The sequence below is a fragment of the Syngnathus leptorhynchus genome, chromosome 15, assembly GCF_054491065.1.
Source record: "Syngnathus leptorhynchus isolate UIUO chromosome 15, UIUO_Slep, whole genome shotgun sequence".
In the NCBI taxonomy this organism is placed as follows: Eukaryota; Metazoa; Chordata; class Actinopteri; order Syngnathiformes; family Syngnathidae; genus Syngnathus; species Syngnathus leptorhynchus.
This window is the reverse complement of record NC_141209.1, coordinates 4,618,542-4,646,541: the sequence shown is the minus strand read 5'-3', so window position 1 is coordinate 4,646,541 and position 28,000 is coordinate 4,618,542. Positions and strand designations below refer to the sequence as shown.

Sequence of the window (28,000 nt, the reverse complement as noted above, 5' to 3'; positions counted from 1 at the left end):
CGCCCCATCTGCACATACCGCACGTCTATTGGTCAACGAGTCCATCCCGAGCTGTGATTGGGCCGTTTCCATAGGTTTCCCTCAGAACTGCAAGACGCCGATATTGCATTACATTGTAGCAAAATGGCGGCTGTCATTCAGAATCCACTAAAAGCGTAAGTAATTTAGACGTTTATTTATTTATTTATCTTAAGTAAACTGTAATTTATTACTTTGTTTGTAACTGACGTGGTACAGGTAGCCGTTAGTGCATGCAAGCCCCGGCTGCGAGTGTACGGCCGCTATGGCTGTCTAATTTTATGTTGGTGTACTTCTTTGCATGGCAAAGTAGCCTCGGTATAGTTGTTTTATTTTCACAAGATTTAAACGTGTCGCCTTCAAATGTGACATTAGCTTAGCACCAACGCAGCTTCTTCGGTGAATGTCGCCTTCCATGGCTGTATCTTTTTATTTTGCCAAGCAAAGTGTCGACACGGTGCCTCTCCTCTGCTTTCGGACGAATTGAGAGGCGTTTTTTCCCCCCCTTTCTTTTCCCCCCCATGTTAACTCGGTTGCTTTTTTGTCAAACGACGCGGCGGAATATCAAGTGACATTCCGAGAGTGCTTTCTACTTTTGCAATTTGTCGACATGTCAACTTTGGCTCGTCGGAGCGCAGACGTGGTCAGGAGCCGGCGAGGAGGAGGAGAAGGAGGAGGAGGAGGAGGAGGCATTTTGTGTTTGCATGCTTGCTTGCCAAATCGACCAAAGTGCCAACACAGAACCAGAGTCGGGGGGGGGGGGGGGGACTGCAAATTTCTACCACAAGATTATGCACAAGTGTATCCATCTTTATCTTTTCAGTGCTACAATGCTCCACCTTATTTCCTTTGTTCACATGCATTGCCTTACTGGTGCACATACAATCCAAAAAAGCAGATCTGTTTCTTCTTTAACTCTGATGATTTGCACACTGAGTCAGTCCATCTTCCTCCTCCTCGTCGTGCAACTAAAGCAGGCGTGCGCCACTGTGCCTTTAAGTGGAGGAGTGCGAGAGATTAGCCTGGTCTGGTCCAGGATCCTGGGCCCATCTGTCAGAGGGATGCTCCAACAGGGAGGAAGTGTTGGGCCCAGGCAGGAGAACCATCTGCTCCTCCAGAAAGAGATGTCCCTTACTCCTCCTTTCCTTCCTTAGTCCAGATCTTAGTGGAGCTCACCACACCTTGCCCCGTCACCATTATTATTTGTCCTGTTGTTCTCCGTTGTTGTTGTGATTGGATTGCTAATCGAATGTACGCGGCTCGCTCGACATATGGGATGTGTGTCGTCTTCGCCACATTCACACATACAACTATGGAGGAGTCCAGCCAACGGCCGTAATTCAACATATAATTTATGGCTGAGTGTGTTCAGCTTCAGCCCGTAGCCTGTCATGTCTCTGGCCATGTTCTCGGTATGTAGGGTGCTGTTCTGTTGACATTCTTAGCATAAAGATCTCACCTAAATCTGTTTTGTGGCTTGTGCATTTATAACTAGCTGCGCAATCAGCTCTGTTTTGCTGCTAGCCAAACGGCTCAAAGCAGCACTTAATGTTAAGATGTTAGGGGGGGGGGGAAGAAATCTTCATACATTATATAATACATTTATTCTCATAAAATTGAGGAATAAAATCAAAATAATTGAAGTATTTTCTCATGATATATTCTGTTAACATAAAGCGGTTTAATTTGCCATTATACCGTTCTGGTTCTCAACTTCATTTCTGACGTATGTATAATTAGTGCCACTAATTGGATGTCGCTCCAGAGAACCAGTGTGACCTTTTTTTTGTATTAAGAATATTCACTTTAGGGAAATGGTTTAAAATTGGCCTGGAGAGATGGTGGCCAGTGTGCGGTCTTTGTTGAATGGGGACGACAATTGCTACAATCTGATTGAAGTGACGCTTTGAATATTAATTGAATAAAGTTAAGTTTCATGGGCTCGACACCCTTTGCGGCTAGCGTGACATCACGCCGGGTAGATCCCCGCCCATATGTCACATTTCTACCAATTGACGAAACTCGGCTTAGCTTGCTATTGTATGTTTTGTAGCGGTAAATGCTCATCTGTTTTTGCCTTGGGGCTGTGTAGCATTATTGTGACATCATCATCATCGCGTGACACAGATGAAACTGTCACAAAGAAGAAAAACATAGTCACCAATAGTGGTGTGTTCTTTTCTCTTGGTTATTCCAAGAAAAGAAAAAAAAAATCAAATAATTCAACCAATGAATGTTTGAAATTGTTTTAAGATCCAAAAAAACAAAAGCCCCAAGTTACAGATTGCTTATTTGGATGGTTGATAACTTTTGACGCATTAATCAAGATGGCATTGCTGGAATTCTTTCTTTTGTGTTTTTTTGCTCATGGCTGCTTAGTTGTTTTCCAATGAGGGATCTAAAAGGCTTTTTACTTGTTTGTTTTCTTGCACTGAGATTTTTTTTTTCCATGCAGAACACAGATTGTCGTTCTATTTGTATCTGTTCTTAGAACAGCACTTGAGATCTCAACATAATCTGACGACAAGTGTGTGTGCATTCAAAAAGTCAGATCCCGCTCCCTAGCCATTCATTTCCAAACCAATTAAGCGGCTTGTGTTTGAACAGTTTTTTTTTTTTTTTTTTTAATTTGTCCTGCCAATTCACTAAACTCCACCACTCCTTTTTTTGGCACGCTGACTGACCGAATGGCACATTTGAACAACACGTTGAGTTTGGAATGAAGCAGGGAGTGCGCACGTGGAGATAATTTCCAAACGCACCCGGGGTGTGTCTGAGCTCTACTGTTCTTGAACTCGATTTTTATAAATAACAAAAAAAATAATGATAATAATAATAATAATAGAAAATAACAATGTTTGATTAAAAAAAAAAAAAGAATCATCACAATTGGGCCCTGTGAGATGTATTGTTTTTTTCCTATCTCACTGTTTTGTGGTCATATGTGGTCGAGTTGAATCCGCATCACTTTCTATTTTGTATTTCCTGTGTCTGGTTGTGTCGGTGTGGCAACTGCCACTTCCTGTCAATGAGCTGCACACCTTTGCAAACCCTTCGTGGCTTGTAGTTGCGCGCGTCTCGCTGAAGAGTCGCAAAGTGACATGCGAAATGAGCGTTGACACATTGTCACATTACGAGCGCAGCCATGTAAAGCGCTGACAGGAGTACACCGATCGCGGCACGTACGTCGGCGAGATGATTAACGCTGCCTTTCATTACATTATAGGCGGCTAGCTTAAGACACTATTTGGATATGAGTGTACCTTGCATCTAGGGACTCTTCTCAGACCAGCCTGCAACCACCAAAAGACTTTCACGACTTATTTGTTGTCTCAACACCCCCCTCGCCTACCCCGAAACACCGCCACTGAGCCTGATTAGCATCCGACGTTCAACTTGAGTGGTCTCAAGAGCTGCTTCCATGTGGCACAGCTTTTGAGTGAGTCTTCTGAACTGAGCCCACTTCAGGGACCATTTACAGCTGCTGTGCGCTTTTGTAAGCTGATATGTCATGTCGCGTTCTGTCACTGATGCGCGATGATGTCGAGGAATGGCAGTGAAGGGCGCAGCCGGGAGTTAGATGTTCATTTGGAGAAATGTGACACATTTGGGGGATGCGCATTCAAAGTTCCTACCGTCGCCTGTGTAGAAATAAAAATGGTTTTGTTTTTGGTTTGTTGCATTGTACCTCAGCCTCCTTCATATTATTCTTGATGATTTACAACATGAATTTATGAATCGGATTGGTTATTACGGCCTTATCATTTGGAACACAGCGCAAATTGTAATCGGTCATCACGGAATCTCAGCGTACCTGTGACTCGTCGCACTCGGCCTCACACACTGCGGCTTTGTCCGAGCCACGATATAGAAGGTTTTTGTGCTGGCCAGCATTCCTGACACGGCTGTTCATCTGCTCCACATTGTCTTGTCAGGAGCACGGACTGGAGGCGGAGGAAAAAGGGGGGTGAGATCAGGACAAGCGAGCTTCCACTTAACCATTCCAGACTCGACTCGCGGCCGTCGGCTCATTAGTTTGCCTTCAAAATGGCTGTCGTGCTAATGTTGTAATTGAAAACACGTGGAGGGGGCCCGTGCGGAGATGCCATCTTGCATCCGGGACGACCGGCGGACGTGATTTGCCTCGTCGGCCTATAGATAGAAATCGGACGCACGGTACCTTATTCAGCGTCTTTGACATAAATTAGAACCCGCCCTTGTGCGCTCGCCACTCGGCCGAGATTAATTAAGTAGGCTAATTAACATAGCAGGCATGTGGCAGAGAGTGAGGCTTTGACTGTGAAACATCCTTGGCTATCCCATTCTGAATATTAACACTGAAACGCTGAGGGACAGCCAAAGTCTCAGCAGTGCTCAGGAAAGTGGAACTAAGTCTGAGCATCTTAACTGCTCTCTTGTCACAGGAGACACTTAATACGAGACGGATGGGAATGGAGCCAATAACACGCATGATAAATGCTCATTTTTCTACAGCCAGGAATTTTGCAGTAGACCCACTGAAACAATTTGTCAATCTCACGCTAGTCACTAGCCATTATTTCAGCTTTTTTTTTTTTTTCTTCAGGAAACTTGACTTTATTAGACGTTAATCGACACAGTAAATGGCAAAAATCCCAAATGTGATACTTGCAGGTTGGGTGACCAGTTCTACAAGGACGCCATCGAGCAATGCCGCAGCTACAACGCCCGCCTGTGCGCCGAACGCAGCGTGCGCCTGCCGTTCCTAGACTCGCAAACCGGCGTGGCCCAGAACAACTGCTACATATGGATGGAGCGCCATCATCGAAGCCCAGGTAGACACCCCATTATGATTCTATTTGAAGTTATCTTTATTCATAATTTACGGACACAAGTAGTGAAACGGTTTTGTGCCCGACGTCTGAGCAGGCGTGGCGGCCGGGCAAATGTACACGTATCCGGCCCGCTGCTGGCGGAAGAAGAGACGGCTGCACGCCGACACCGACCCCAGCCTGAACATCTTCGGCCTCAAGCTCGGTAAGTTTGTCGCTTTGTCTTCGGCGATCGCTCTTCAATGACGATGTAGCGTCGTCTCGCTAAAGGGACCACGTTTACCCGCCTGTTGAACTTGTTTTGTGGCGAGAACAGCTAATTAGATTCGCCGCTCCTTGAGAGCGTATTTCATTTTTTATTGTTGTGCAATAAAGTTAGGTCTTCTCTTGAGATGTTTCATTGACCCTTGTCCCTGCTCCTTCACATTCTCCTGCTAGTTTTTTTTTTTTTAGCACCCGTAACTGATTTTATCTCCTCAGGCGCTTGGCAAGCAGCTGAATTGACAATATTATTGTCAGCGCCAGATTGTTTCATCGTGATTTACATTGACAGTCTGCATACATTGAGGTCAGCTACGACCGCACAGTTGATGCCGCTTGTTGATTTTTGCTCATGGCTATTTATTGATAAGCTCATTGATCCTAGGCCAACGGTCAGAAAAGTTCATGTACACATTTCAACAGAGATTCAGAACAGGAAACATGCGTATTTTTTTTTATTTTTATTATTGACTTGTGCTCACTCCCAATCCATCAAAGGTTGGCCTTAATAATATATATAGATTTATGAAATATTTCTCTGGAGCCAGTGCCAAAACATAAGCTTGTTCACTCCTCGAATTCAGCTGAGGTTTGTCCAGTCCATGTTTTGTAAGTCAAAAACAAAGTGGTGAGATAGCATCTGAACTAGGCCTTTGTTGCCCAAACACATCTCATTGTTGCCTTTTGTTTTCCGCCGAGACCCCCCCCTCCTCCTCCCCCTTCTCCCGACAACCGTGTGCTGTGTCAGGGAGAGCCCAGCAGAGGCGACACGCACGCATCGATTCATCTCGTCATCTAGGATGCCGAGCACGTTGGGCATCTGGCCAGAGGTGGTTCAGCGGCAAGGAAGCCGCCAAACTTGTGCTCATGGCCGACGAGCTTCACTGTCGTGCTGATGGCGTGGTAGTCGCTCGGGCTGCATGCACAATCAGCTCCGTGCTGCAGGCTGCTGCCGGCGCTATTTTTAGCCCACCGGCTCCCGTGGGTGATTGGCGAGGGAGGGGAGGTGGGCCCCTGTCTCGTCGCGGAGAGTTGAAAGTCAGACACAATGGTGAGGGGCTGCGGAGGACTTGTGTGTCTGGTTCTCACCTATGCAGCATCCTCAAAGCATCTCCATCAGCATGGTGAAGATACTTCTTAAATAGGATGTCGGTCTCCAAGCTTTTTTGTTCATTCTCCACCTGCCTCCTCCTACACAGTTTGTTTTGTTGGAGGCGAGCGCTGCATGATGCGCTGAGGTTCAAGTGATGTGTCCCCGGAGGTCCTCCGAGGCAGCGCAATATCCAAATAGTGCAGCGCTGTTGAAAACGCCTTTCCTGCGTAAAGATGGACATGAAAATAGCGGCTGTCACACATTTGTGTTGCAAGAGAAAAGCTATGCGATAAATAGCAAACAGATGCTCAAGCAAATTGCTACTTGCTTTTTTTTTTTTTTTTAAGTAGAGCGTGAGAAGATAAACAAACACGGGCTGATTGAAAGCTCACTTGCACGGTTCAGCGACGCTGGCCTTCTGCGGCGCGAAAACACACACACACACATTTTAAGCTTTGTGTAAAAACTGACTTTGAATCGTTCTTTAGACAACGGCCTCATGTCCAAGGACGCGTTGCCCACCCAGAGCACAACGCTAGAAGCTCTGCTGAGAGGCGAAGGTCTAGATAAGAGGAACTCCAGGAACGACGAGGAGAGTTTGCTGGAGATCCAGGTGCCTTCATTCACAGTAATCTGGCGCACTCTTGCGTCAACGTCTTCACACAGCATTCTGCCACAGTCACAAAGAAACTCAAGCAAAGGGTGTTAGGATTTCTCCACAAATATGCAAAAGTATTCAAACTGCATCCTCATGTGTATCATTTTCCTCCTCAGAGAGTTCTGGAGGCAGACGCAGCAGAAGATGCTTTCAACGACGACGACGACTACGAGGTGGACACTCCAAAGAGGAGACACCGGGGCAAAGGAAGGGTAAGTAAGTGGATCATAAGTAGTCAACACTTAAAATGAGTACCCTTCACGACGAGGTGGCCTACTGCTCATACGTTTGAGGTTAAACAGGTGGTTTGTCTTCAGGGTCGAGGTTCGGGCCGCAGGAAGGCTGACCTGGATGATGACAAGCCATACGTCTGTGACAGTAAGTGGACACGAGCGCCATTTTGACATCACGCTGGTCGAAGAGGTGGAAAAAAAGTTTGTTGTAGTGCCAAGCTTGACCTGTGTGAGGCAGCATCCAGTGTGTTCTCCTTGTCATTTTGATTGTGCTGTTTTTCTTTTCCAGACAGATACAAACAGAGGAATAATTCCAAATCATCAACTTCAGGTAACTCGAGTTACTTGATCATCGCTGCTGTGTCGATTGAAGAGGTTACAGGATTCCTCACTGTGTGTTACAGTGTATACGAAGCGCTACAGGAGCCGTACGGGACTAAGCTACCACTATACAAATTCCCACATTGCAGAGGAGGACAGACCCGGCCAGAGGAGCGCTGTGCCTTCCAGGTCTGCTTCTGCACAGCCCACTGACAGACACAAACGTAAGAACCGCTCTCACTAACTTGCTTTGCCTTTTGTGTGTTTGTTCAGTGAGTCGGTTGTCCCAAATAGGTTTGATATGATCATCCTCATTCTACAGTCGTGTTACTTGCTGCTATTTGCATGTCCTCTGGTGTTCTATTGTTGACGTTCTGCTAATGACTCGTCAGCTCATAGCTCAAGATGTTTGCAGATACTGTTTTTATGGGGGGTTTTTTTGTTACATCATCAGTGACAAATACGACAATTTAAATCATAAAAAGTAATTGCTGCTTCACAGTACTGGAGTTTAAGGTTAATGTAATTAACAAAACTTATTGACATAACTGAACCCCCCCCCCCTCAAAAAAATAAAGGTTTATTTTTAAAATGTATTTATTTTAATATTTCTGTACGGCCATGCAGAAGAACCAAATTGAAATTTCCGTTCCACGTGGTGGGGAAAATACTAATATAGTTCATAATTATTGTTAATATTTTATTAAATATTTTAATATTTATTTTAAACATTTGTCTCAGGTCCAAAAGTGCCGATCGGGACCAGGATTCCCAACAGATACTGTGAGAAATGTCACAACGCCAACAAGAAGCTTATGAAATCCGGCTCCCCCTGCACAACCTGTCAATGCACAAGTGAGTTGAAACATTTACTGCTCTGTTTATTGTCAGGCTTTTCCTCAAATGATGACATCACACCCCAAAACGTGACAGTCCGCCTTAAATCTGCTCCTCTCTCTCCCGCGAGCCAGCTGATGGCGGCGAGGAGAAGGAGGACGGCGGCACCGGCGGCAACGTGGGAGGCAGCGAGGAGCTGTTCGCCACCACGTCGGAGAGCGACGCCTCCACCTTCCACGGCTTCGAGGACGACGAGCTGGAAGAGCCCGCCGCCAATAGCAACGGATTATCCGGCCGGCACAGATAGACGCTAACATTTTCCATCTATAAAAAAAAAAAAAAACAACAAAAAAAAAAAACCCCCCATCACAAAACATCTGGATTCATCTCTGGCAAAAATCTGCTGCTTCTTCTCTCGTTTTTTCGCCCCCTCCCCCCAACCTTTTGTTTGCAGAAAGCACAATGTGATCGCTTCAGGACAAAAAAATATATATATAAGTTGTATTTTATCTACTGGACATTAATTTATGAAATTTTATTTATAAATATCTATAAATTAAGTCAACTAATGACTTGCAAAACTTTGAATTATTTCTTTCCCTTTTTTAGAGCAGAAGGAGCATACTAACGTGTGAACGAACAAACAAAAACACTGGAGCAATCAAAAACTTTCTTTTGTGTTTGGAGGCTGTCGGAATGTCTTAGGAGCCTGCAGCGGATTTGTTTTTTGTTTTTTTTGAAGGATCTTGCCATGACCTTGTTGTGGTCCGTGACTGGATTATCTTTTGACTCAAAACACGAAGGAGCCAGTAAACGGATTGCCGCAATCCAATGGCGAAGTTCGGAGATGAAGGATTTTATTTTTTTTTTGATAGACACGACCCGCTTAGTGAATCAAAAGGTAAGTTGTGGGCATTTCTTACTTTGTCTACTTCCAAAAACGTTTTCCACAAAAACAGATGTCACGTGCTATCCTAACTTGTCTTTCCTGTGTTATAGGAGCAGTCAGCACAGGAGAGTAAACACGAAGATTTAATGAGCCTTCCTGAATTTGGGCCTAAATGTCAGTCCAACTTGTGATTGTTGTGACGCTCCACTGACTATGTGAAGAGTTGATCTCTTCACTCGGAAAAACAATTGGGTCAAAAAGGAACCAAGTGTTGCTTGGGTCAGTTTGACTTGACTTTTTTGGGGTTGGTCTCTCTTTGACCGATAATTGGGTTATCCTTGACCTAAGTGTTTTTAGAATGATGGGGATGCGGGAGGACTTTGGATCAGAGCCAGCCTTGAGAACTACAGCGAGACGAACGAAGAGGCCTTTGGACTTGTCGGGCTCGGAAACCCCGCCCACTCCCCGTCGCCCCTTTACTTCTTGCCTCCGCTCTGGTGTTGTGCGAGTGTGATCCGATGTGACACTAAGACATCATTACCCTCATCACTGTGCCAGCCTGCCGCTCTGCACTGCAAACCGGCTCTGACAGCCATAGCCCTCCCCAACCTGACTGGACCAGGGACCCGACCAGCTTTCTCCCCTATTCCCCCAGCCATAGAGTCGGTGCTTAACTCCACCACTAACACAAGCTGACCTCTGAACCTTTTCGCTCATCGCTCGACTTGAATCGTCTTGCTTGCTCGCGCCGCCTGTGAATTTTTTTTTTTTTTTTTCTCCGATTTTTATGCGGGATACCTCTGGCCACCAAAACTACTCAGGCTTCCTTCATGACTTCATCACTTCGCTTTTGATTGTGCAGTCTCTGTCGTCGCAGGTCAGAATCTTGTGATTGTATTGAGGTGGCGCGGAGGCACGCTAACGCCACGCCCGGGGTCCCGTGATTATTGAGCGCACACTACCAAGGAACGCTGCTGGAACACTGCAATAATTCACTTGATGTGCTTGTATGTATGTATGTGTGTGTGTGTGTGTGTGTGCATGTGCGTTTGGAAGGAAGGCCTATTTGTGTGTTACTTAACATTAGACATTGAAGGCATCGATCGGTTAGGGATGGGCATCTGATGTCCCCCCCCCCTCTCTTGAGCTCACATCACTCCAAAACTATGTAAAATTACATTAGAATCTCTGAGTGGGGAAAAAAAAGTTTGGTTTTTTTTTTTAATTAAATATTTTTAACTTAGTTTCTACAAGTTTTTGATCTCGACACCATCCAATTGTGCCCTCCGTTTGTAATGAGATTAGATGCTCATCCCTGCTGAAATTCATCTGTGTTGTATGCTTAGGTGTCACTTGCACGTTCACTGCACCCCCCCCCCCTCAGGGACCCTCCTCAAAGTCGCCCCCCCACTCCCACCCCATGTGTGTTTATCCAGCCCTCAGCTATCATGCGCACAAGCTGCTTAACCGTCCCCCGCTGTAAACAAAAACGCTCAAGTGTGGTCAAAGTCCTCGACATCAACTCCCGAATGCAAAATCAACTCCCAAATGCAAAAGTCATCCTTACCTCGAGCAATAGCCCACCCTAAGTCCATCATCCCATGCCCCCCCCCCCCCCCCCCCCCCTGGTGCTGTGTGAAGGGCAGTGATTGAAGCGTGTGTGTTTGTATGATTATGTTGGGAATGGAGCCAAGAGAAGATGAAACACAAATCATTGAGTGCTTGCTTCATCTTCTGCTGTAAATATACCATCTGTCAAAATGGATACAATGAAGTTCTTTGTTAAACTATTTTTATTCTGGAACAATAAAAATAGAAATGGTAATATTTTGTCTTTTTGGTTCCACTCCTAAAATTGTTTCACTGAAAAAAAAAAAATTGAAATCCATTTGGATTATGAAGTTGGGGTTAGAGAGCTAGACTTTCAAAGTAGGTTTTGTATACCAAAAAAAATGGAAAATATGGTCTCAGCTGGTCTTTATTGCTGCAAATCAATAGACCCATGTTGAATATTTGGCAAATAAAAAAAAAACGAACAGCTTTTTAGGATTTATTTTCCAAACAATGTGCTTTTATGTAGACATACACAGTATACATTGATATAAAATATAAACGTTCATCCAACAAACAACCCATTGTGTAATGAAGCTTCCCCTCCTGTCAGCGAATCTGCTCTCGGAGTCCATCCCAGCAGGCTCGGTGCCGTGCAGAGTTTGAGTCCCGTGTGGTCGTTGTGGTCCGTATCGCTCAACGTGCCCACCGTAAACAGAGTGTGTCAGGATGATTGCATCAGGCCAGATAGACGCTTGCCCGTCAATGACTTGCCCTGGAAAGTCCAGTCAAGAATTAAGCATGGATGACTATTTTAAATTGTTAAATGAGAAATTTAATCAGCTAGTTAATAGCCAGCATTAATAGAGTATTTAAATGCAAGCGGGCTGTGTAAAAAGGCGGTGAGGCAGCCATTTTGTGTTAATGAACGGGCCTGCCTTCGGACTACTTACCACACTGCGGGTGAACTTCTCCAAGGAAGTGCGACGACCTTGTTCAGGGTCTGCAGGTTGTTGCTATGGAAGGGGCATGGTTGGGTTCAAGTACAGCACAGGGGTTGATGAGATGGGCGGTGATGTTATCAGTCAGGGGGGGGTGGAATGGTCAGGAAGCACAAAATTGAAGGGTCAAGGACTCAAACGTGGGGCGGGGGGGGTAAGCACAGTTGTAACAGCAAGGACTGCAGCATTTTGCGAAAAAAAAAGCCTTTTTTTTTTTTAAATTGGGCCTTACTAAACATGTCTTTTTTTTTCTTTTTCTTTTTTTAAAAGCCTTACTATACATTGTCTTTTTTTTTTATTCTTTTATTCATCGGCTTTTTTTTTAACAAAAAAAAGCTTTACTATACATGGTCATTTCTTAAGTCTTACTATACATGGCCTTTTTTTTTCTTTTTTTTTTTTATACAAAAAAAAGCCATGGTCCAAACTCTATTTTGGATAACAGGATTGTCTATAGAGCAAGAATATTGAATGGCTGTTAAAGAAGCAATGTGAATGAGACGTAAAGAACACCAAGCAAGAGCTCACCTTCTTTCTGGCAAGCAGGAGGTCTTGGTAGATGCTGGATCGCAAAAAGCGTGCATAGCTGTCACTTTTCATGAGCGTGAATATGTGCTCCTGAAACAGAAGGAGGGTGAAGATTATTATTATTTTCTATTCCTTAGATGAGAACAACAAACCGATGACGCAGTATCTCTACGGGCATCACCTGAGCATCCTCAAAGCTATAGCGCCCCGGGTCCTTCAGGTTTTGGCTGGTGCGCTCATAGCTGTGAGAGTCCAGGTTGATGGAACTTGGCGCTCCTTCGGCCAGAAACTCCTGCCAGATTTCTTGCGCCCTCGAGGGGACATCTTGCAGTGGCTGACGCTTCAAATCCTGCACCGCCAACCAGAAACTGAAACGGTAAAAAGAAAAAAATCAACTCACAAAGCTTGAGTTTCAATGTTTTTCTCACAGGCGGCTCTCACCGCAAGTTCTCTGAGCTGAACTCTGACTCTAGGAACTTGAGGAACTGTTCTCTTCCCGCTGGGTCTTTAAGCGCTTCCTCCAAGGAGAAGCCCCACTTCTTCACTCGCTGCTGGGTGGGCTCGTGACTATTTCCAAAACAAAGTAGTCAAAATGGTGGAACTCAAACTCACGAATGCGTTCAACTATACCTTGCCTCCAGGTCCCAGAAGGAGGTGTCATCACTAATCCAAGGGTTGGAGGGGTCAAGCGCCGACACGAGCGGGTCGTACTCGGCGAACTGCTCGGTGTGGCCCATCAAACTGTCGGCCACTTTGGAAACCTTCATGCAGTGTCGGCCCAGCTGGATGTTGAGGAAGGTGATCTGATGGGCCGAGCCAGACATGAGGAGTTGAAGGAGGAGGAGGCATCAAGTACCGTACCTCCTTCTCGACATCTTCTTGGGTGAGCTTTCTGGCTGGCGGAGAACTGATGTGGACTGGACTCGGCTGGCTCTGGCCGTCATCTGGCGCCCCGTATACCGACTGGAACGAGCGTGGATGTAAATGACAAAATTCCAATATAAGTTCTTCTCTACTCACCTTTTTCACCCTGTGTGGGTTCTTCTCTCGGCGACACTTGCGGATGTCCATCTCGGTGGTGTTGACGCAGCCTGGCTGTGGAAGACGGGCGGGTGGGATCGCTTCTGAGTTAGATCACCGTGTCACTATGTTTTCTTCCCTTTCTTTTTTGCAGCAGAATCATTTTTGGGAGTGACTCACCACGGGTCGGTGAACATCCCAGAAGGCCCTCTCTTGGCTATCCAGGACCTTCCTATCAGCCTTGTCCTTCTTTCTGTCAAGTCTGTTTAAAAGATATGCAACCGAATCAGGTCAGTACAAATGTTTGGTTTTTTTCTAAACTGGTTAAAAACAGAATGAATAGAATGAAATGAAACTTTCCAATGGGAGATTGGGAACATGTGTTTTCGCATGCGCGCCAACAGAGGGCAGTGTCGGAAACAAATCCGTCATGCAGGTGGATGATGAATATTGGCGGTCCAGTGTGGACTAGTAGAGGGAAATAACTTGAAGTGAGATAACACGCATGCAGCCACTGCTTGACTTAACAGCAATCACGTGACTCACTTGACTTGTGCTTCAGCTTGCATGAAGATGAACTCCCATTTCCTGGCAAAAGACCTTTGCAGCCGGGCAAGGTTCTCCTGCAGGATCCAGCATTGATTCGATTTATCATCTTGAATGGATAGTTTTGCAGGAGCCATTTTTTTTTTTCTAGACTAGCAAACTTAATTGTATTATGGCGGACTTAATAAAAGCATCTGTCATCCAATCAGCACATGACCCCATTCCAAAGAGAGAAAACACTTGGAGGTCCATCAAGCGGGTGTTAAACAGTGAGCCTAATGAGGCCTTCAGCCATAAAATGACCTGGATATGAAAGACAGGAAGTAAGCTGGACAATGCTTCCTCGAGCTCGCCATTAAATAACCACACTTCTTCCTAGGAATTTACAAAAAACGCTAGATGACGTAAAAGCTTGTCATTTAATCATGGCATTTTCTGGGAAGCGCATTAAATACTTACAGCCTCGTAGTCGGCGAGTTCCAGTCTGGCCTTGTTCTGCATGGTGCGCTTGCACAGGTAGATGGCTGCGGGGCCAGACGGTGGTGGAGCGTGTAAAGGGGACAGGAGTTAGGTTGGGGGTTACAAAAGAGGAGCGTGTTTGACAAAAGAAGGTCATGCAATCAGTTGTACAATGTCGATAAAGTTATTTCTTCTTCTTGTCTAAAACGGCTGCGGTTCAACAAATCGTTTGAAGCAAACCAAAAAACACCTTTTGTCTATATATGTAGGATTCATTAAAGGTTTCTTCTCGTTTTTTTTTATAGAGTACAATATTATGACTCACCATAGTCTGTGTTCTCAGGTTCCCAGCAGTTTGAAGGCCAGAAATACGGAGACTGCAAACAAAAGCAGACAGCTTTTTGATTTTTTTGTTTTTTTTTAGTCCACAGCATTCTCTGCTGCCGAGACAAACGATCATCTTCCACATTTCACCCCCCCCCACCCCCCCACCCGCTTGAACATTTGACCGCAACCGCAACTCGATTTTTATTTGATGTCCCCCCCCAATCGTCTATCCATGAAGATGCGGGAGCTATCCATATTTCATTCCCTCTCGCAACTAATGTTCCGAGCACAAGTTCATTCCCAAGTCTGTTAATAATACATTACTCCTATCTTGCATGCATTCTTAATCGCAGAGCAGAATTAGAACTTGAAGATATTTTCAACCGCAGTTAGTCAAAAAGGGAAATGGATGACGATTTTGCTTGTTTTAATAAATGAATAGACGAATCAATATGCTTTTAATTTGCATTTAACCTACAGCTCGTTAAATCTCTCTCTATGGAGATGACTTGATATTTGATCACCTGAAAACGGTAAAGAGTTCCGTCATCTTTGAGGGCCAGAACGTGGTCAGAGATGGGGAAGATGTAGCCGTGAGCTGCGATCAGACTTCCCAAGTGGATGGCCTCGGCTATGGAGATAAAGCAATCTTTAAAAAAAAAAAAAAAGCAGCACCAACGCGGTTAGCATTGAATGACTTCACTATACGCATACCTGGATCGTCTATTGAGAGGTTTTTCATCAGCCACTGAACAATGTCCACCCCTGTTCAGAAGGAGAACATTGCTTTAAACGGGTCACAGCACCATGTCTGAAATACTTTGGACAAAGGCTGCAATCTAAAGAGAAATTGGTTTTAGTTCCAGGTCACAACAGTCTAAAAACGGCCATCTCAGAGGACTTCAGCTTGAGAAAACCAAAGAATAAAATAAAAGATACAAAATAAAGTAATCAAATAATATAAAAAATATATATTTAAAAACAAGTGATGAAAGAAATGCAAATCTATTTGATGTAAATTAAATACAACTGAACTGTACTTAACTGGTATTCCAACAGCATCACAATATAGAGTTTTCCCTCGTCAGCCTAGAATTATTTTTTTACACTGAGCAAATAAAATGCAGGTCATAGCTGTGTAAACATGCAATAGATTTCTCTGCTCCTGGACAGCATAACATTGCTCCATGTGCCGAGCGAGATTGGCCGTCGGGTTGAGGAGTGAGTCAAACAGCCGGGAGACAAAGATGAATCATCACGTAATGAAGGATCGCTGTGCCTACACACAAAAACAGCAGCCAAGCAAGTGGTGGCAAGGTCAGCGGCCCACAATGGTCGCTCTCCTCATAGTGACTTGTGGGAAATGACATCAGCAGTCTCCAGCTGTGACAACGCTAATCTAAATGAATCCCAAAGGTCAAGTTTGCTTTGTGCATTGTGACTCGAATGTTTGCTCACATCTATCAAGCGTATTACCGAGAGCGGCGTTATTGATGTCGTGCTCACCTGATACCACACTGGGGATTTTGGAAAGGAAGCTTTTGACGGTCCGGATGGCGACGCCTCCCGTTTTCTCATCTTGTATTCTGGTGACGATGGCCTCGATCTGGAAGGGGTATAAAATAGTTTGATTTGGAAAAATAAAATGACAATTGGAATTAATTCAACTCCCGAGACGACAACACAGCCAAGCTTGAAGTTCTTTTCGTGTGATATTAAACCTTAGCACTTTGATAAGAAGTCATTACCTTGCCTTTAGGATGATGGCATGCAGGCAACAGAAAGGTCCTCTGCCTATCTCTTGAATGTATGGACTAATGGCAACTGTGGAGGAGCAACATGGCTGCGAGGGTACGATAACGGCTCTTTGTTCTTCGCTCTAACCATTATCTGAAGGACACTTGTGTATCTCACCAGGGCGTATATATAGATCCACATACACGCACCATTTGGAAATTGCTATGGAGGCACAAAGCTTTAAGGGATGTTCCATCTAATCTGGAATAGCCGCTATAGAAATGGAACAATACGATATATGTCATTGAATTTCAAAGAACTCAAAACATGACAAAAATATTTGTTTATCTTTTCAACCCTGCACATTCAAAATTGCATAGGCCAGGATGTCAGTACTTCCTCCAACATGGGCTCATGTGTGATATAGGCAGGTTGTCAGAAAAAAACGAATTAAAGCCCCGTGGCCTTTTCAGACTATGTTGGCTGGTAATGAACCTATTGAACCAGCCCAGTGTTCCGCAATGAGGCTAGAGTACACCCCCACTAGAATATAACAATCAAAGATTCCAGCTCAGATGATAATTCATGTTGTGTATTTCAAGCTCTCAGCACACAGACTTCTATAAATTTGTCATCTGCAAAATCTATACTTGGCTCTTAATCACTAAAAAAGGATCTGAGGGAATTAAACCGACAAGATATTTAATTTCACTTCAAGTTGAAACACATTCATCCAAGTTGCCATCAAGTGGTATAAAAACTTCAACGGTGCCTGGTGTATGCAGCTCAGTGGCAAATTTTCAACTTAGTCACGCCATCCCTCTTATTTTCCGATTGCCATTTTGACCTCTGAGACATGCTGGGTGAATAATGAATGTGTTCCAGCTGGTGTGTGATGCTCTGCGGGGTGAGGTGAGAATAAATCCCCTGTCTAAAACCTGACACACACACACACAAAAACAGCTTTGGGTTGCCAAGTCACCGTGAATCTGACACGTAAGGTTCATTGCAACAAATTGAAATCCTTTTGGGATGGGATCACTATCATTATATAATACATGCAAACAATTAAGTCGATTCTTGGCGTCGTGCATGGGGAGCACACCATCTACCAAGCATCTGATGCTCATCCATGTCTTTTATGAAATTGCCATCGCCACAGGAATAACCGAGGCGTCTGAGCGCTTTTTGTTGTCCGCAAACAGCTCCCGCTACTGTGGAGCCAATAGCTTTCCATTATAATCCCTGTAATCATTTGTCACGACTGATTGTAAAAGCACTAAAGTTAATTGAGTGAATGCGGCCGGGGATCGACAAATCCCTCAAAGGTGGAAGATGTTTGTTGGTGAAATGTAAAGTTGAACATATGTATTTTAGATGGACAGCCTTGAAGAGGAAGGTGGGGCATATCATTTAGCATTATTGTTATTTTCCGATGTTAGCAAAGCTAGCATGTTTTTGTAGTATAAAAGCCAAGCTAGTGCTAGATATAAATTAACGGTATGTTATTAAAATGGGTTTTGTATACTTTCCAATTGTCGAATAACTACTTTAACCATTTAAAAAAAAGAATCTTTCCACCGATTTAAGTATTTTTGTCACCTTTGCCTTTTTGCCTCTGTTGGAGAAATGGTGACTGGTAGACAATTAGTTGAGGAGTCATTAATCAAATCAGGATGGATTGGTCCACTTTGTGCACAAATAGAAAGCATAAATTCCAGCATTTTTGGGGTGGGGTTTTGCTCAAGTGGAGATAAAGCTAAAGAATAAGAGGTAGCAAAAAGAACTTAGAATGGCACAAGACAGTCACCAGAAGATGACAATTCTCCAAAGGCCACATCTCGGGTTAGGTCAGATATCATTTGCAAAATTTCAGAGCTTTTCCCCCCCTCATGTCCTTTCTTCAATGCCCTGCGGGGATCCCGATTTAATGATCCCCAAATTTGATTGCCCACCGAGTCGGAAACTCCGGGCATCTCCAACTGGGATGCTGTGCCTCACTTTGAACCAATCGTATGTAAATGTTGGGGAAGGCAACAGTAGCTTATCCTAAAAAAAAAAAAAAAAGTCCAGCTAACCCACGGCAGCGTATGAGGTCACCTTGCTGCTGATGAGACTCAAGGAGGCCAGAAAAAGATGTTGTCCCCTCTTGTAATTGTCTGGTGTTAGCGACTCCATGCGTTGCTAAGGGCTTGAGTGGAGTAAAAACAGTGATGGTCCACTCAGAAACAAAGTGCAGATAGGAGAGGACGAAAGCTACTAATAAAAGAGCAGCTGTCTGAAATGGAGTGTATCAGCAGCGTGTTGATTTCGCTCCGAGGACCACGAAGAGGGGTTGCCAAGGGCCTGTCAAAAATGAATCACCACTTGCAAAAAGGTCATTTGCTCAGGAGGAAGCGGATCACATCAGTTCACTGACGGGGTGGGGGTGGGGGGGATAGTTTACTCAAACGAGCCATGCAAAAGAAATTTCCATTCAACACGGGCTGCTATCACCTCAAACACCTTGACGTCCTCCTGCATTCACAGCACCTGAGAGGTTCGCTTTGCTTTACAGCGTGCATATGCTAAACAAATCAAAGTCATGACGTAAATGGAAAGAGGGACACGCAACGGGATGAGACACGAGAAGTGGGATGTGGGACAAAAGCAAAATTCAAATCTGCCTTCTTAAAGTCATCCTTTGTTCATTTGTGGTGTTTAAAAGCAATTAATATAAGATACTTTTAGGGAGATGTCAGTCAAGTACTAGCTAGCTATTGCTAGCTGGTGGCATGCTAAAAAATGGCCGACAGAAAAATGGAAACTTTCATGTATGGGGTGGGGTAGGGGGGGGGGGGTTATTCAGTAGGTTTATTTATTCAAACAGAACTGTTGCTCCTCTGGGCTCAGCCACAGTACGAGCGTTACGCAACCTTAACAGGCGCAAAGAAGAAAGTTGAAGAGAGTGCGACGGCGTCTGCCGACAGCGGATAACGCCGAGCTATTTTGAGGATGCTGGGAGGGAAGATGTGGGAGCTATGGGAGCTTCACACTCAACGCGAGTCGCTTTATCTCATGGCCAATTTAGAAGCATGACTGCTCGTCTGAGCAAGCAAGCGCTCGCCTTTTTGCGAGAAGCGGCCGAATTTAAGTTCCGCTCTCCTGCGCCCGATACGTCTTCATTTTGAAACTCCTGCTGTGATATCTGCAGGGGATTGGTTGGAGATGGTGAAACATCAGAACCATCTGTCTACAGTTGATGTTCATCCATCCTATCGACACTTGCTGTTAATTGGGTTAGAGAGGAGGAAAAGCAAAGTTCACTTGTCTATATTGATGCAACATCATCCATTGATCCATCAAAATGTTCTTCTACAGTTCTGATGATGGATGTCAAGATTTACACTGTTCAAGTTTCCAAATAATCAATGTAATCAATTGTTTCACTCCCTTCTGCTCTCTTGTGTTGTCGTGTGCATCTCTTATATGCTCGCATGTAATCAGCTCAGGTTCTCTTGACCTTTTAACGTGCATGGATTTCCTGTCATGGCTGCTGCTGGTGTAAGGAAAGGACATGTTATTACTCACTGTGGTCAGACAGACACACATGACAAACTTGACCTTCCTGTTACCTGTGTTTTTTTTTCTTGCCGGGAGAGAAGAGGTAGGCTTTGCAAGTCATTGGACCTCGTTTATTAAAAAAAGAAAACAAGTTCCAGATCTGATAATTAGCCTTTGGGTATTTTCTGATTTTCTAGTTATTTATTTTCTTCATTTCCATCTGTTCCCCGCCGGAAAAAACTGTAATAAAAGTAGTAAAGTTTGTAATTTTCAATGAACCTTGGAATCTTTTTGCGCGTGAGCTGCTTCATAACACCATTTACGTACCTTCCATGCAAGCTCAGTGAGTGTTCCATAGTGTAGTGGTTAGTGCACTGGACTTTCACCCCAGCGACCCGAGTTCAAACCCCGGTGGGACTGACAATCTGTTTTATCATGGAAAAATTTGCAACAGACGATTAGGAGTTGGGCTTAGGGCCATGGTTAAATTTAGGTTAGGGTTAGGGCTCGGTTTAGGGTTAGATGTTGGGTTAGGGTTAGAGCTAGGTTTAGGGTCGGGTTGGGGTTAGGGTTAGAGATAGGGTTAGTGCTGGAGTTAATTAGTTGAATCTTCAGAATCAGTTCACTCAAAACATTCGTTCAAATGAATCGTTCAACAATCAAATAATCAAAAATCATGGTCGAAGCTTCATGGAGAGTGAAAGGTGCCACACCCGCTCTCACCCCCACTTTCTGATTGGCTGTTTGATCTGTGACGTCATTCGGACACCCCATTAGGTACACCGCCATTTTCAGGTGTACCTAATAACAGGCCAATTCATTAGGGAAAAATCATGGCCAAAGTTTAAGTGAAAGTGAAAAGTGCCACACCCGCCCAGCCCCCCACTTTCTGATTGGCTGTTTGATCCGTGACGTCACAGGGACACTCCATTAGGTACACCGCCATTTTCAGGTGTACCTAATAACAGGCCACTTCATTAGGGAAAAATCATGGTCAAAAGTTAACAAAAAGTGAAAAGTGCCACACCCAAACAACCCCCCACTTTCTGATTGGCTGGTTGATCTGTGACGTCACTCGACACAGGTGTACCTAATTACAGGTCATTAGGGAAAAAGTTTAAGTGAAAGGTAAAAGTGCCACACCCGCCCTCACCCCCACTTTCTGATTGGCTGTTGATCTATGACGTCACTCGGACACTCCATTAGGTACACCGCCATTTTCAGGTGTACCTAATCACAGGCCACTTCATTAGGGAAAAATCATGGTCAAAAGTTAACAAAAAGTGAAAAGTGCCACACCCAAACAACCCCCCACTTTCTGATTGGCTGTTTGATCCGTGACGTCACACGGACACTCCATTAGGTACACCGCCATTTTCAGGTGTACCTAATCACAGGCCACTTCATTAGGGAAAAATCATGGTCAAAAGTTAACAAAAAGTGAAAAGTGCCACACCCAAACAACCCCCCACTTTCTGATTGGCTGTTTGATCCGTGACGTCACACGGACACTCCATTAGGTACACCGCCATTTTCAGGTGTACCTAATCACAGGCCACTTCATTAGGGAAAAATCATGGTCAAAAGTTAACAAAAAGTGAAAAGTGCCACACCCAAACAACCCCCCACTTTCTGATTGGCTGTTTGATCCGTGACGTCACAGGGACACTCCATTAGGTACACCGCCATTTTCAGGTGTACCTAATCACAGGCCACTTCATTAGGGAAAAATCATGGTCAAAAGTTAACAAAAAGTGAAAAGTGCCACACCCAAACAACCCCCCACTTTCTGATTGGCTGTTTGATCCGTGACGTCACACGGACACTCCATTAGGTACACCGCCATTTTCAGGTGTACCTAATCACAGGCCACTTCATTAGGGAAAAATCATGGTCAAAAGTTAACAAAAAGTGAAAAGTGCCACACCCAAACAACCCCCCACTTTCTGATTGGCTGTTTGATCCGTGACGTCACACGGACACTCCATTAGGTACACCGCCATTTTCAGGTGTACCTAATCACAGGCCACTTCATTAGGGAAAAATCATGGTCAAAAGTTAACAAAAAGTGAAAAGTGCCACACCCAAACAACCCCCCACTTTCTGATTGGCTGTTTGATCCGTGACGTCACACGGACACTCCATTAGGTACACCGCCATTTTCAGGTGTACCTAATCACAGGCCACTTCATTAGGGAAAAATCATGGTCAAAAGTTAACAAAAAGTGAAAAGTGCCACACCCAAACAACCCCCCACTTTCTGATTGGCTGTTTGATCCGTGACGTCACACGGACACTCCATTAGGTACACCGCCATTTTCAGGTGTACCTAATCACAGGCCACTTCATTAGGGAAAAATCATGGTCAAAAGTTAACAAAAAGTGAAAAGTGCCACACCCAAACAACCCCCCACTTTCTGATTGGCTGTTTGATCCGTGACGTCACAGGGACACTCCATTAGGTACACCGCCATTTTCAGGTGTACCTAATCACAGGCCACTTCATTAGGGAAAAATCATGGTCAAAAGTTAACAAAAAGTGAAAAGTGCCACACCCAAACAACCCCCCACTTTCTGATTGGCTGTTTGATCCGTGACGTCACAGGGACACTCCATTAGGTACACCGCCATTTTCAGGTGTACCTAATCACAGGCCACTTCATTAGGGAAAAATCATGGTCAAAAGTTAACAAAAAGTGAAAAGTGCCACACCCAAACAACCCCCCACTTTCTGATTGGCTGGTTGATCTGTGACGTCACACTGACACAGGTGTACCTAATCACTTCATTAGGGAAAAAGTTTAAGTGAAAGTGAAAAGTGCCACACCCGCCCTCAACCCCACTTTCTGATTGGCTGTTTGATCTGTGACGTCATTCGAACACTCTATTAAATATATTCCAATAGTATATAATCTATTAGGTACACTGCCATTTCAGGTGACTAACCCCAACCCCTAATCATCTGTTGCAAATTTTTCCATAATAAAATACATTTTTGGAACCCACTGGGATTTGAACTCAGGTCGCTGGGGTGAGAGTCCAGAGCACTAACCACTACTACTCAGGTGAATAGACTTTGACTTCGCTGAAATGAAGGTCATCAGCATTAACTCTGCTACACCGATGGCGCTTGCAGTTCAACTCTTCACCATACTGATGGAATAAAATCGAGAGGTTATTTGAATTCTACGCTGCATGTGTCCTATAGTATGGTCATCGTTATGTTTCATTATAATCTTTAATGTCTGCAGGCGCAAAGAATTAAATGTCGGTGATGACGCTGACATTGTAAATCTATACCTTTTATGCAGTTTTGACCTTTTTGTTAACATACACATTACATTTGAGATCATTATTTATTCCTGAATACTATCAATAGATTGAGATTGAAAGTGACAACCAAATTGGCTAAAATGGTCTAGAGCCACTTTTTCTTTCTTTTTATAAGCACTTATATGTGTGTCAAAAAAAACAAACTCCATGTGCACTCTTCTCTGTAAGAACTTGCTTACCTTAAAGCATCCAAACATCGCATGACAGTAATGTACATTCTAGTTGTTTTAAGTGAACTGATTCCAAAGATTCAGTTCAAACAAATCGTTCAACTAAGTCTACTAACTTTAGAAAGTGATTCGTTCACTCTTGTTCACTGAAAAGATCCGTTCTCACCTGATACGTTTTTTTTTTAGGCTTAATCCCTGTGAAATTAAAGAGGCGTGTTCCCCGCTGGGTGACAGATTTCCAATGTTGGCAATAAAGTCATGCTACCTCCACCTTGGCTGAGGTAATAGAATTCCAGTGGCAGAAAAAATCTCACCCTCAAGCGCCAAGAGGCCATACGCGCCCACACCGTAATACGCTTTGGTGCCCTCAGTCCCTGACTCATGTCTTCCCGCAGAGGCGCTGGCCTTCATCACGCTGTCACCCGGCCCGGTTTCAGCCTATTCATCTAATTACCATCCTTTTATTGCTGTTTAATGAAACTGAACCAAGCCTGAAGTGGTCTGGGCGAAACGTGCTCAATTTCACCAAACGTGGAAAACATGGAATCAATAGACGGTGAAGCGCTACACTGGTTTTATGGCATTAAAGGCCTCGCTCACTGCTAATTGATTACCTATAATGTCAGCAAAGCACCCCGAGCGCGGGCTAATGCGCGGTCGACGCAGAGCGATTGCATTTGGCTGGAAATAGAGGAAGCCCAAAATGGAGCCTAAAAGCCAGAATATGAAACAGCGCCACCACATTTTGTTCAATTATTCAATCCGCTGTCTATAGAATAGACCTGTCGTGCCAATCTCAGAATCTCTCAGAATTCAGTTACAAAAAATTAAATGAAATTAAAAAACAATCAAGTTTTTGTGGGATGATCCTCCAGTGTATTAAATTCTAATAGGCTCCAAAAACTTTGCAAAAAAAAAAAAAAAAAAGGTTATAGATTTGTCCTCAGCCATATAAGTTATTGATGAAACTTTTTCAGTGGAAGGTTTCCAAGGGCATATCTGATTCTCAAACTGAAGTGCTCAATGGTGGGAATTTTTCAATTATCTAGCACTCATTTGCATATTTTATTAGTCACTCAACCACATTCAATGAACACATTGTGAAAGTTGCTACACCAGCTATGCCGAACACACCCAAGGTCATCTCATTTCTATGTGCGGCTGCACACCTTAACTGAGCAAGACTAATCGGCAAATCAGCGGCCAGGTCAAGGATCCTGCTCAGGATGCAGGTCCATGTTCGGGAGCAGAGCCACACGTCGCCAGTCTGGCCTCGCCGGGCTTTCCAGCAAAGCAAGGTGATTAACAATTTTGACCTGATGAGTCATTCCGGTCTCAACCTCGAATAAGAGACCACAACACACGTGACGGGCAGGAGGTCCAACAGATTATGTTGCCACATATTGCAGGTCCAGTTATCTATTTTTCTTTAATTAGCAGAATGGTGAGAGAAAGAAACTGGGACAAGTGCAAACATTCCCAAAGAAGATCCCCCAAGGTTTGAACAAAGCAAGGCTGAAAATGGGAAGGAAAGCAAATTTCAGTTACGTAACACCACCGCTGCCGCTTTTGTAGCATCTGTGCTGTTAACTGTGCACATCATGCTGATCTTTTGCAATGTATTCTCAATCATTACATCATCCTCCAGAGATGCGTTTGCATCTTCATCCACACTTTCCAGGTCATCTCCGAGTATAACACGCTCGCTCGTTCTTTTGAAATGTGTTAGTATGATTTCAATCATCTTTTACAGTAATTAAAAAACAATCAGACATCACAGAAGGTGCACCTGAAGAGGTGTTGAACATTTGCCAGGAACGTTACTTTGCATAAACTATGGCAGAATATCCAGCAAAAGGCAAAAACTAAAACTAATTGCATTTATGGTAAGACACCATTTTGAATAAGTTAAGGTGGCTTTGCAGCAGTCGTGGCTTGATTACATCGTCAGTGCTAACTATGCTAGCATTGCTAGTACTGCTGTGTTGGTGAAGCTAAATGAAGTTTTCCTGTGATGAATACGCTTTCATGACCACATGCCATTATGAACGACGAGGTGCTTGGCTTCAGTCTGACACTAAACTCCAACTATAAATGACTTGAAAAAGGTTTTTCATTATACTTTTCTGAAGTTGAGTCCAGTAGGTTGTCCACTAGCATGGATTTTTCTCTGCTCTGGATGAAGCATTACGGCCCCTTTTTCCCCAGCCATGAATGTGATTTGCCCACGGCCATCGCATGCAGCAGCATTCGATAATGATACTTTTTCCCTTAAGGATTTTTTTTTTAATTGCAATCCTGCTTTGTGTGTAGAATCTGCTGAGGTGTTGAACTGGGTTCAAAGGTGACACAGGAATTGCTGAATCTTCATTATGACCACCTAGTCTGGCAATGACAAAGCGGCACAAATGATCCTATATATAAAAAAAAATAAAACTCTTAGTAGCCTCCGTGTGCTTGCAAATGTCCTTTTCAGCAAGTGTGGAAAAAGTAGGAGGCTCAGGGGGCTCATGAATGTGGGACATGGTGGTCTCACGCTACAGGATGAATGGACACTCCCTTCTTATGGACACACAAAGCTTTCCTATTAGCACCAGCCAAAGCATGCATAAAGAACTTTTACATCTCATTAAGAAGCACACAAACATTGGCGGCACATGTGAACGGACGCTTGTTACTCTCGGCCGGCCAATAGAGAAGCTGTTGGCACAGGGCGCCCTGCCCTAGCTGGAGAAAAGCCTTTTAGTTCACTCGCAAGCTCTTCTCTAGGTGAATAATCCTGTCAACAGCGTGGCGCCTGCCAAAACACTCTAAATCATCATCCAATTATGATGCCTTTCCGTTGGACTTCCAGCATTCTGCTGAACTGGAAAGCAGAGCAGTATTCATGGAAGAGACAACTTGTTTTATCAGTGTGTGGAGAGCCAACTTGGACAGCGAGCCACGCTGGCACTTAGCATGGAGGCTTCAGTGAGATAAACGCTCCCTTGGCGCAAAACAGACCAGGATAGCGCCTTTTATACATGATAAAGCACAGAATGCTTGTCCTAAGTGGAGACTGCAACTATAGTGGCGTAAGGAGGGTTGCCAGAACCAAGGGCAAGGCAAGTTTGATGTCCTCAGCCACTCAGCAAACAAAATATATATTTTACAAACTCAAACAAATCTTCAAAAACTGCTGATTAAAATCCATTATGTGTTACCTACTGAAGTTGAAAGCAAATGTGAAAGAAAATCCCAGAAAAATCAGACAATACCCATATTTTAGGGGGGGACAGTGTCCCTGCCCTCCCCCTCTATCTCCGCCACTGGATGTGTGGCATCAGCCTACATTGATTTACAATGACTACACAATTCAGAACTTTTTGGGCAGCCTTGGAACAGTTGAAAAAAAAAGGATAGCAATGTAAGAAGAGCAAAAATGCGGCGAGTATGATTATATGAACACTCCATCTTCAGCAGCATACTGTATTCTGTCTATAAACGCCCAAAGCAATAATGTGTCCCGTAGATGATGAATAGTCTTGCTTCACTTCCTCTTTTGGTGGGAAAAGATGCTGCAGCACCTCAAGCACATGCACAGACAAAACAGCAAGCACCACTGCTCAACACTCAGCCTCACTAAGAGCCCACTTCGATACGCCCACACAGCCGACTAATAATTTTTGCAACACATTCATAGCTCGCGTATATTTCACATGCAGTTGTTTGAACTCTTGACAAGAACATGACGGATTCTGCAGAGGGAGTCGGACGGATAAAATCTGACAGGTCCAAGCTTGCGTCTTCAATCTGTACACGGTGCCGTGTTGAGAAGACCACATGACCTCCATAAAATGTGAAGTGCTGCGGGGAGTTAAAAAGTACGGTGCAAAAAAATTTATTTGCCGTTTTAGCGCCGCTGTAATGACCATATCTACACTGTCTGATAATAACCTCATAAATCTACTTTATGACCATTTTGACAAATTCTCACTTTGAAGGTATAACAACAACCAATGAAAATGTTTTATAGTGCCAAGTTTTTTTTTAACAAGAATCTAAAATGGCCGGCAAAACTAAAGTCACCTTTGAAAATAAAAAAAATAAAAAAAAGGGTTAAATGAGAAATCTCGTCAGCCTTGACCGTTTCCCACTGCCTCGCACATGATTTCCGCACAACATGACAAAAACTCCCTTCAGGCTGCACGCTGACAAGCAAAAACCTGCCGCTCCGACGAGGCGCCCGCGGGCTTGAGCAACGTTACGTAATGAAGCCTCGCTCCAGTGTAATCCGCCAAGATGTGCAGTCTTGCTACTAAAACCTTTGCCAGTGACAAAAAGCAGAAAGTGTTTGTTGTCTCCAGTGACAATACCAACAGCCAATTGCTGCATCTGACTTCAACTCTTGATGACAATGGACAAAACCTTTTCACTTGACCGCCTCCTCGCATTCCACACTTGACATCTGAAAACTGTCCGACTTGTGACGGAGACACTTCTAATCCTGAGGATGCTATTTTGAACATGAGAGAGCGCAGTGTGACAACACACACTGATACGAACGAGTGAATCCGTCACATTCGAGGGTCATCGCTTGCCTTTCTGTAGACGATCATGTTTGGAGAGTCCTCATCTGGATCTGTGACGTCCACGCCAACCCGTTCTTCGGAGCCCTCTGCCAT

The 28,000-nt window shown here is 44.2% G+C and overlaps 2 protein-coding genes across 4 annotated transcripts; one reads left to right on the top strand and one right to left on the bottom strand.

Annotated features, from left to right (window-relative positions):
• Positions 1-11: 11 nt before the first annotated feature.
• LOC147045242 (zinc finger protein DPF3-like) lies at positions 12-11,301 on the top strand. 2 transcript variants are annotated; one of them, XM_085932222.1, is made up of 11 exons: positions 12-155; positions 4,672-4,832; positions 4,927-5,034; positions 6,672-6,796; positions 6,958-7,053; positions 7,159-7,219; positions 7,364-7,405; positions 7,479-7,619; positions 8,137-8,178; positions 8,287-9,133; positions 9,232-11,301. In XM_085932222.1, the coding sequence occupies exons 1-10, from the start codon at positions 124-126 to the stop codon at positions 8,544-8,546; spliced, it is 1,068 nt and encodes a 355-aa protein (XP_085788348.1). In that variant the 5' UTR covers positions 12-123; the 3' UTR covers positions 8,547-9,133; positions 9,232-11,301. The 2 variants fall into 2 exon arrangements, with proteins under 2 accessions (XP_085788348.1, XP_085788349.1); XM_085932223.1 differs by having other exon boundaries at positions 8,137-8,250; positions 8,367-9,133; positions 9,232-11,294.
• Positions 11,280-28,000, bottom strand: LOC147045241 (regulator of G protein signaling 6-like). 2 transcript variants are annotated; one of them, XM_085932221.1, is made up of 16 exons: positions 27,917-28,000; positions 16,060-16,159; positions 15,268-15,318; positions 15,078-15,184; positions 14,552-14,603; positions 14,227-14,291; positions 13,768-13,844; positions 13,402-13,483; positions 13,222-13,296; positions 13,063-13,164; positions 12,832-13,004; positions 12,643-12,768; positions 12,383-12,569; positions 12,198-12,291; positions 11,626-11,675; positions 11,280-11,447 (listed from the first exon to the last, which is right to left on the bottom strand). In XM_085932221.1, the coding sequence occupies exons 1-16, from the start codon at positions 27,998-28,000 to the stop codon at positions 11,397-11,399; spliced, it is 1,476 nt and encodes a 491-aa protein (XP_085788347.1). In that variant the 3' UTR covers positions 11,280-11,396. The 2 variants fall into 2 exon arrangements, with proteins under 2 accessions (XP_085788347.1, XP_085788346.1); XM_085932220.1 differs by having other exon boundaries at positions 11,626-11,688; positions 12,202-12,291.

Bases quoted from the DNA above. Each gene is read 5' to 3' on its own strand.
- LOC147045242 (XM_085932222.1), top strand. From the start codon at position 124: ATGGCGGCTGTCATTCAGAATCCACTAAAAGC. The intron at 156-4,671 runs GTAAGTAATTTA...TGATACTTGCAG, and splicing joins ATTCAGAATCCACTAAAAGC to GTTGGGTGACCAGTTCTACA. The intron at 7,406-7,478 runs GTAACTCGAGTT...TGTGTGTTACAG, and splicing joins TTCCAAATCATCAACTTCAG to TGTATACGAAGCGCTACAGG.
- LOC147045241 (XM_085932220.1), bottom strand. From the start codon at position 28,000: ATGGCAGAGGGCTCCGAAGAACGGGTTGGCGTGGACGTCACAGATCCA. The intron at 13,484-13,767 runs GTGAGTCACGTG...TCTTTTAAACAG, and splicing joins CAAGCTGAAGCACAAGTCAA to ACTTGACAGAAAGAAGGACA. The intron at 12,292-12,382 runs GTGATGCCCGTA...CTTCTGTTTCAG, and splicing joins ATAGCTTTGAGGATGCTCAG to GAGCACATATTCACGCTCAT.